The sequence below is a fragment of the Blennius ocellaris genome (genome assembly GCF_963422515.1).
Source record: "Blennius ocellaris genome assembly, chromosome: 9".
Lineage (NCBI taxonomy): Eukaryota > Metazoa > Chordata > Actinopteri > Blenniiformes > Blenniidae > Blennius > Blennius ocellaris.
Genome location: NC_137658.1, coordinates 12,789,616 through 12,798,791, shown reverse-complemented (window position 1 = coordinate 12,798,791; position 9,176 = coordinate 12,789,616). Strand labels below are relative to the sequence as shown.

Genomic DNA, 9,176 nt, shown 5'->3' with positions numbered 1-9,176 from the left:
AAAGCTAAAGATAGTTGTTTGAATTACAATCAGAAATACATTTAATTGGTATAAATTGCATTTGAAAAGCAATTGCATTCAAATAACATTGGTGAGTTACATTTCGACTTCACTAGTAAGCTGCAGTAAACAATAATGGTTCAAGCTTTTATTTGAATGGGCTGTTTCAGTCGACTTCAGATGTTCTGCACGTTTGTTCCACAGGTGGTGACCAGAGGAACTAAAAGCTGCTTCAGCTCGCTTGGTTTTGATCCCGGAAGCTCTGAATAAACCTGTTCCAGATGATCTGAGAAGCCTGGGTGCTTGAAAACGGTCCAATAAATCAGAGACCATTTAGTGCTTTATGGACAAGATGATATTTTGACACACCATCTCAAAAAATGTTCACTAATATTATTGAATAGCTTTGATTACATGATTATTGCTGATAAATCTGATGATAATCCATTATCCTTCTTTCTCTGGTGTAAATGAACATCTATTGACTCCCGTGCTCATGCTCCACCTCTGCACCCTTGTTAACTGTTGAAGGCCTTCATCCTACAAAGACTGAACCCGTAACGCCGAGGACGTCTTCTGGGAAATCATGTCTGTGCCAGAAAAGAGTTGTGTCAAATCTGTACAGAATACAGCAAAACACCTTCACTCTCCCGCTTACAACTTCCATCCAATTATAACCTGTAAATGAGCTGGTTGTGACTATCTTGTGTTTACTGTGTAGTTACTGAGAGCTGCTGGAGAGTCTTGACGGCAACCAAAGGATTGGATCGGGTTTAGAGTGGTCCGCTGACATGTTGTGTGCAGACAGACCTGAGGATTCAGGGTTTACCTCGGAGGAAAAGCCCCGTCTCTGGGTTAAGTATGGAGGATTAAAGCTTTGTGGTGCCAAGGTAACGGATGCTACTTCTTTGCCATCAGGAAAACTGGAAAAGACACTTTTTTTTTTTCTCATTAAAGTCAGGCGATATCAACTCATTTTGTACATATCTGTAAATATTGTTTCAATTGACTTTTTGTCAATGTATATGAAGCACACCGTCTTTAAAAAGGGTTTATTTCCACAACTTTTGATGCAAACAAATGCGTTTGGTAGATTTGGGTGATGAATGTGTTTGCCCTGCTTCATTGGTGCCATTTCTTACACACACTCAACCGATAACGGCAAATGCATGAGAAGTTGTTTCCAAGTGTCGTTTATTAATATATGAGCATTCAAAAAATCAGCTCTGAGTTGACCTTTCGACATACTGTGACTCTTGTCTATGTACTGGAATTAAAATTATATAATACACATTTGTAAAGTCATTTTTTTGAAGAGCTTAAAAAAAAAGTGATTAAATGTGTGCTTTTTTTTTTTCTTCTTTTTTGAAAAAGGCTTTTCAGTTTGAAATGATCTGCTGGAAGTCTCATGTTGAAATGTTTTTGTATTCACTCAAGGGCTCAGACGCCCGCCTGCTGTAAAGGGCTTTAAACTCTCCACGGAGCGTACCAATAAAACCCAAGGACAAGGGCTTTATGACAGAATGAACAGCGCGGCGCAGGCTTTTGGGACTAATGTGGCTTTTAGAGGTTTAGCCTTGGATCCTTATCAGCCTCTCCCTGAAACCCTCCCTGGTCTACCCCGGCCCCGGCCAGCCCTCCATCCCTCCCCTCACATACCATCTCATGCAGTACCAGCAGTCAGGAGGTGGAAGGTCAGCCGAGGTGGAAACGCAGGAGGATCCCTGTTTGCTCAGGAAAAACACAACACCTCTATGGAAACCATCAAATGTGTTTTAAAAAAAAAAGAAAAAGTGACGCAAATGCCAAGAAAACATTGGCAGGAAATGAGATTTAACACTTTTTTTCATGTAAAAATGTGCTATGCTATTTGCACAGATGTGAGAGTAATATATGTATTCCTATATGTAGATTCAGTTTAAAAAAAAAAATAAAAATATGAGCACATGCAGGCCCATAATGCTGATTATTTATTTATTTATTTATTTTAAGCAGGGCGATAATCTGAATAGATACAAGCTGTGGCTGACTCATGAAGCCCTTCTTACCTTGGCATTTAAAATATTATATAAACTGGGGCTTAATATAACTGCGTAGCTCCAGAGAGGTTGAGTGATTTACTGTAGTGGGATGAGAGAAGATTCTGACTTCTCACATGTTCTTGCTCTGTGGGAGTGATGCAGCGCTGAATTCCATCAGAGCTGCTAACATGAAGGCTTCATATTAAATAAGAGTTTCCATGTACTTCTGCGAGTGTAGCCCATTTGAATTTCAACCTCTCACACTTCCAATGTCTTTTTTTTCCCTTTTGTTTTGTTTATTTAGCACTTGCGCCACCAAGTGGTAGAAGGAAAAACTAGGCAGCAATAGAAACTTGAAAAGGAAATGAGTGATAGGAATGATAGGAGCAGTCCACCATCAAACGTAAGTACAAAGCTCCAAAACTGACTGGAGTATAAACCTTTTTTTTTTTTTTATTCTTATTATTTTAATTTCAGATGCAAGTATATGAAACATGTTAGAGGATAAATATTTACAAGAAAAGTTGCATATCACACAAAAGCAGGAAATGCAAACATTCAGCAAAAAAATTAATGAGACAGAAGAAGTACAAAGCCTCAGCGGGTCTGTGTGAAGGAACGCTCAAATAAAGAAAACAAAAAAGGAAGAAATGAATGATTGTCAATCAAAGAAAGGAAACCCAGTGGGGAAAAACTCCACACAGAACATGTAGCTTAACACACGTGGGATGAAGTAAAACCTAAAACTGAGTGTAATGTTGCAACGTCAGTGTGAGCGATGCTGGTGCAGTGCTTGCTGAAAAAGTTAGCCTCACGAGACTGTGAGGTGACATCACCATTTTCAAGAGGACACCAGGAACTTGCACTATTAGTACTGACCATCTAAATATACTGTGTTGCACATTGTAGTGCCTCGGATGCTGTGACAAGCTCCACCCCCCCCCCCCACCAAGTGTTTGCAAACACATTAAAAACAGAATATTATATACAAACTCCAGAAACTCCCCCAAAACTATCAATAGTTAACTATTTGTTCGAGACTCCTTATATAAATGTACAGCTTTAATGCTAAACGCGATGTGTGGTTATGACGTGTCGCAATGAGCCCTGAGGAAATGTATGGATTTTTAATGTTTACTGCTATTCTGAGTTAAGTCTGGAATAAAAAGCCAACCCTGTGCGGCAGGGGCATCTTCTAAGTATATAATAAACAACAGCCACAATGATCGGAGAGGACTTCCCCCGTCCACGACAAGTAAAGCTCAATCACAAGCCTACAGTCACAGCAAAGTCAGACCATACGGCTACCGTCACACCGATTTTACATCTCCAAATCACATGGCGTGCAAGCTCAGGATACACAACGCGTGGCAGAGCGAGGCGATGGGCGCAACGGTGACGCGAGCCGTGGGGTCGGTACTTCGGAGAGTTGCGCAGCAGCGTCGATTACGCATGTTCAAGTCTGCTATTTTACATGAGCCACTGTGGTGGTTTGCAATGGAAAATAGGAACAAAACACATTTCACAGTAGTATATATATATTTCCGCTTGCTTTTTTTTTTTCTTCTTTCTATTTTGTTGTGTTTGTTAAATACATATAATAGAACAAGACAAATGGCTTGTCTGATGATGAAAATCTTGCTGGTGACATCGGTCCCAAAGGAAAGAAAAACAAACAAACAAACAAACAAACAAAAAAAAACTCTTCCAATATCGATAAATTCAAAATCAGCCGATATTGACCGTCAAGCTACGTGAGGCCTTAAGTACAGTAAGGTGAAGGAGTGATGGGTCGCGACGTAGAACTCCACAGATCCCTTCACCAGCAAATAATAAACCTTCGACACAGTTTGTGACTCGGTGGGTTTCTTGTGAGTTACAGAAGTTTATTTCCATCCTGAAATCAGAAACTCTTTAACCACACCATTTACCCACACTCTTCACCCATTCTTAATCATTCAACTGCTTCAGTCAAAAAAAAAAAAAAGAACGACAAAAAATAAAAATAAAACCAAAGAAGCAGTCAGCCAAACAGTCGATAAAGCCAATAAAACAAATACTAAAGAAAGTCTTACATACTTTAAAAAGATAGGCCTAATAACTCTGCAGGCATTCGCAAATGACTTTCAATGAATGATCCAATTGTGGGGTCTTTCCATGTGAAGAGCCCTCCCCCCGCTGTTGCAAATAGTTGGTGGATCCTCCCCGCTGGACTCGGTATACGTCGTAAGGTTGGAGGGTCCGAGGTGGGTGACGGGATGGACGAGGCTGTCCAGAGGAGCACTGGGGCCAGAACCTTAATGCGTACAATAACAGGCCGACACGGGCCAGGGACAGAGGGGAGAGAGCCGGAGCAAACGGTCCCGGAAACGCAAAAAGAAATAAAAAGAAAAAAGCTCCAGGTAACTTCATCCTTGTGTGGTATCAAAAGTAGATCTGCTTGGCGTGTGAGGGGTTCTGCTCCATGGGGCAGTACGGGCATTTCAACCTGAGGAGGAGGAGGAGAGCAGGATGTTAGTCTGGATACTTCCAGGTCACCCAACACATCACAATGAAGCCAGACACTAATGCTCACACACACTCCTGCTCTAGAGTCTTCTTATAGTTTTCATAGACACGCACGAATCTAATTGTGAGAAGACAGAGCAGAGCTTTTGCCGTTTTCACTCTCCAAATGCTTCGTAACTATTCCACCAAGCGTGCAGACCTGGCGCTGCTTTGCAGACTTACTTCCCAGCGTTAGTGAGTTTGTTGAGAGCGTCTCGGGAGATGACGTGGCCGCAGATGAGCTTCATGGGGGGGTTGCTTTCTGAGGTCTGCTGCCGCAGAATTGGACAGGCGAAGACAGAGTGGTACCAGCACTTCTTCCCGAGGTCGATTTCGATCTGCGGGTACAGAAATCACACGTTTCAATGATGGGAATGAGGGAAGGAGATACAGCGAGAAGTTCTTTTTGAAACGTGAAAACAGAAACTTACAGGCAGCTCGTCTTTGTGCGTCCAGACGCCGCTGCACTGTCTCTGCTCGATCACCTGTTTAATATTCATCAGCACTGGCAAGGCCATGCACCCCGACGCAAAACTGCAGAGGAATGATCGACGAGGCATTAGCACTGTTTAATATTGATTCCTATACAGGGAGTCTTGCATTGGACTTCTGACATAAATCTGCCAATGACTGACACCGACAGGATCAGAGTTTGTATCGTTGTGTCTGACCTAACGCTTAGTGGAGATTCCACCGAGAGACCCAGTAAAGCACAGGCGTCCCTGGTGAAGATGTTGCAGATCTCCGCCCACTGATTTGTCTCCAGCAGACTGCGGTACGGAGAGTTCTCAATGCCATGGCGCAGGTACACCAGACTCCCCATCAGGATCTGGATATCTGCAAGAGGTGGGGAAATGTGAAAGGAATGGAAGCGGTTTCTTGTTTGAGAACACCCAGACATGAAATACTCATGAATTGCTGCTTGGTTTTCGGACTTCCTCACAAAGTCCTTCATGAACTTCAACCGGTTTAGAAAGCAGCCACCTGTCGGATCACTCTGTTCCTACAGCAGCTCCACCGACTCCTCTTCACCCGCCAGATCTATTCGACTCATCCCCCTCATTCCTCTCTGATCCCATGAATTATTATCAATATAGCATCAAATTCCTCCTGTGCGTTGCTGTCGAATGATGTAACGAGCGCATGTTGCATACCTCTCTGGTGCTGAGAGGCAAAGGGCTGGAAGTGGCGGGCATACTGCAGAGCCTCCATTTGGTTGCCGATCCCACCACTGAGCAAGCTGATGAAGTACAAACGGTGCAACTTGAACTCTAAACTGCTGTTCAGATCCAGAAGGCGCTGCCGATTCGTCACAGCCCACCTAATGAGGCAGACGCAAACAAGCACAGTCAACACTTGGAGACGCCAACAGGCTCAACAGACTGATTCAAAGGGCCCGTGATACCGTGGGAGGAAGGATGGACGCTGTGCAGGTGGTCTTACATGCCCTTCTTCTTCTTAGTCTATTTATTTTGGCAACATTTTAAATTTGTTATTATTTTTACTGCTATAGAAGAAGCAATACCAATAAGAATCTCCAGATTGATTAAAGTACTTCTATAGTTATTTTAGATGATCTACTCTGCCTTTTTGTGCACACTACCTGCACTTTACACCAGTTTATAATCAATGGGCCACAATTCACCTTTGAGAAGACTGATAACTGGCAACAGAAGACAGATGTGCCAGTTTAAAAAAAACAAACTAAATGACATACTCCAACGCTGGCCTGAGGTCCTGCATCCTCAGAGCTTCAAGGATCCTGTTGAGCTCCAGGAAAGGCTGCTTCATACTCATATCTATAACGACACCCGACTCCTAGAAAAGAGAGAAAGACCTCAATTTAAAAAACACATTACAGCCAAATAGCATTCTGTGCACTTAGAAAAAGTGTTCACCTGACAAAGATCCTCTGCTACACTGAGCATCCCTTGTCTGTACAGATGTTCCACAATCGTCTCACTCAGGTATTTCTGTCTCTCCGGGGTGTCCCACACCGTCTCTGCCACCACTGCACTGATCTCCGCGTCAAAATTCTGCACACAAACAAGCCAGTCTTTAAACGTATGCATGTCAAGGTGTCACACCGTGAGAAAGTGGTTTATACTCACTCTGTCAATGGCTTTGCCGACTTTTGACACGCTGCCGTGGATGTCCTTATGTCGTGAGGCCAACACCTGCACTGTTTCTTTGATATTCTTACAGCACTGGGCCATAGTCTGGGATAGAACCGACAGGTCTGCATCTTGTACTCCTGTTACAGAGAAACAAATGGGTGTATCAGCGCCGTCATGTGCAAGGCGTGGAAAACGTCAAAGTGCAAGTGCAGAGACATTGTTCCTTCTCACCGAACGCCACGAGCTGTCCTCGTATCTCGCAGACGCTGCGCAGGAGTTCATCTAGCCTCTCCTCAGACTGGTGGCCGTACATTACAAAGCGATGAAGCACTTTCTCCAGCTCGCGCTCCACACACGCACACTGTTCCATGGTTCAGACTGGAACACGCACGCACGCACACACACTCTCTCTCACACACACACACACACACGGCAAAAACACCTAAATTTACGAGAAAAACAGGGCAATGGTACTTTGTCAAACATTATTGTTAGCGCATACATTTTTTAAGGCTGTTTAAACTTTGTAATGAACCAAAGATTATTGAGAAAACATTTCATTCTGAAATATTTTGTAAATCGGTAGAACTCTGAAAGAATAAAAGTAGCATTTCTATTCTTTTAATATTAAGCATCAGTAACTGACACTGCGTTCCTGTTGCGCTTTTAAAGGTGGATAGAAATAACTTGCGTATTTGTCTTACAAACTAATTTTTACGAGTCTGACGTCCACTACTATTATCATTGTCTGCATGTTTACCTTCCTCTTCAAATTGAAGCCCATCAACATTAGATCCAATGACTTATTTAATGGTGTAACTAGAACTGGCACTCACAGTCGAGGGCATACCTTTGTCAACACATTTGTTGACGACAAAGAAATGGAGGACAGACGACTGAAGGATAACCAAGAAAAATTGCTTTAGAATAATTATCTGCATTTTAGAGTACATTTCATATCCTAAAATTCAAGTTTATATTCATGCTATTTTATATAGAAAAGTGTGTGTACAACTCCACCTCTCTGCGATTAACAGCATTACTATTTGGCTGGTTGAGATGGGACTGTCTGTTACATTTGGGGTGATAAGCATTTACTTTGCAGGCCTGTGGGGACCCATTACAATTATAGATGCCTCTCATTAACCAGAAACACTACACATTTATATCATAGTAAACAAAACAAAACAAAACAAAAAAAAAAGGGGGGGGGGGCAGTTTTAGATTTAGCTTTCTGTGGGATTCTGGTTTCATGTAGACAATCCCTTGATTGTCCCACAGCTGACTCTAGAACAAGTGGGACCAGGCAATGATGAACAATACTGAGAGCGAAGAAGCCCCCATTCAGTCATAGTTTTATCAGGGGGGGGGGGGGCGACCTGGTAAAATAGATAAAAACGAGGGTGATATTGTGATAAACTCGAAGGCCTGTGTGATGTTTAAAGCTTGTGGTGTTTAAAGCCTGCACAGTGCGGCCTGGTGTTTACTGCGGTCTCAACACCGTCAAAGAGCATTTCATCGAGATGACAAAACAACACATTGATTTCGATTTACAGTCACAGCTGCTGTGCTGTAGGACCGTGTCATTACCCCGCATCACCAAAAAAGTCCCAGGTCCTTGACAGGACGAGTTTTGTTGAACACAGAAAATGTCCACCAGCCGCACAGAGCTAACCAACATTTACGCTGTCACACATCTCTAAATTAACCACGAAATGTCACCGGTCGTGTTTGGCCATCACCCCTTGACAGTTCCACAGTCACCGTGATCGAGGCAAGCAGCCACATGTGCTATGAAACAGCGATAAATAAATAAAGCCAGCTCGCGGCTAACGTAAACAAACGGAGTCAGGGTCGCAGGCTACAAAAGCTCGCCATTGCTGCTAAACTGGTTAGCTTGTTGACGTTAGCCAGCAGCTGACACACAAGGCCCGACTACTTCCACAAGACAATGACAACCCGCTTGTCCCCGTCATTTCTGCATCCCAACCGCCGGATAAACATACGCCACCGTTCAGTTGAATTTGTTGGAAATTTCACGATTAAAAAACACTCACCTGTGCCGCTAATTAGTTAGCAAACATTAGCGTTAGCAGCTTTGCCTGTTATGGCAACACTCGACCAGCAGTCGCGTAGCGGAAGTTCCGGTGTCGCGGTCTACACGTGTCAAAATAAAACGCTTTTTTTTTGACACGCTATTTTACTGCGGTGGGTAATTTGAGCTTTGAGCCACAATCAAGGTCGCTGAGTTCATAACATTGTTAATTGCGTAAGTGGACACGTTTAATGAAATCTGAAGTTTTTACAATGGTATTTAACACCAAAACAAAACAAAAAAACAAAACAAAACAAAACAAAACAAAACAAAACAAAACGTCTCTTGATGGACGTTTCAGTGTGAGAAATCTGGGGTGTGCCATGAGAACTTGTGAAGGCGATCAAATGCGTGAGTCTAGATGATCTAGTCTGCAGCCTTAATTATGCTTAACAC

General features: G+C 42.9%; 1 protein-coding gene across 3 annotated transcripts; it reads right to left on the bottom strand.

Moving 5' to 3' along the window:
• Positions 1–2,505: 2,505 nt before the first annotated feature.
• Positions 2,506–8,809, bottom strand: rmnd5b (required for meiotic nuclear division 5 homolog B). Of its 3 annotated transcripts, none has more exons than XM_080501799.1 (10): positions 8,743–8,809; positions 6,917–7,095; positions 6,680–6,822; positions 6,467–6,604; positions 6,286–6,386; positions 5,723–5,889; positions 5,240–5,405; positions 5,000–5,102; positions 4,752–4,906; positions 2,506–4,509 (listed from the first exon to the last, which is right to left on the bottom strand). In XM_080501799.1, the coding sequence occupies exons 2-10, from the start codon at positions 7,053–7,055 to the stop codon at positions 4,446–4,448; spliced, it is 1,176 nt and encodes a 391-aa protein (XP_080357925.1). In that variant the 5' UTR covers positions 7,056–7,095; positions 8,743–8,809; the 3' UTR covers positions 2,506–4,445. The 3 variants fall into 3 exon arrangements, with proteins under 3 accessions (XP_080357925.1, XP_080357924.1, XP_080357926.1); XM_080501798.1 differs by having other exon boundaries at positions 6,917–7,127; positions 8,743–8,798; XM_080501800.1 differs by having other exon boundaries at positions 6,917–7,091; positions 8,743–8,774.
• Between the last annotated feature and the right edge of the window lie 367 nt (positions 8,810–9,176).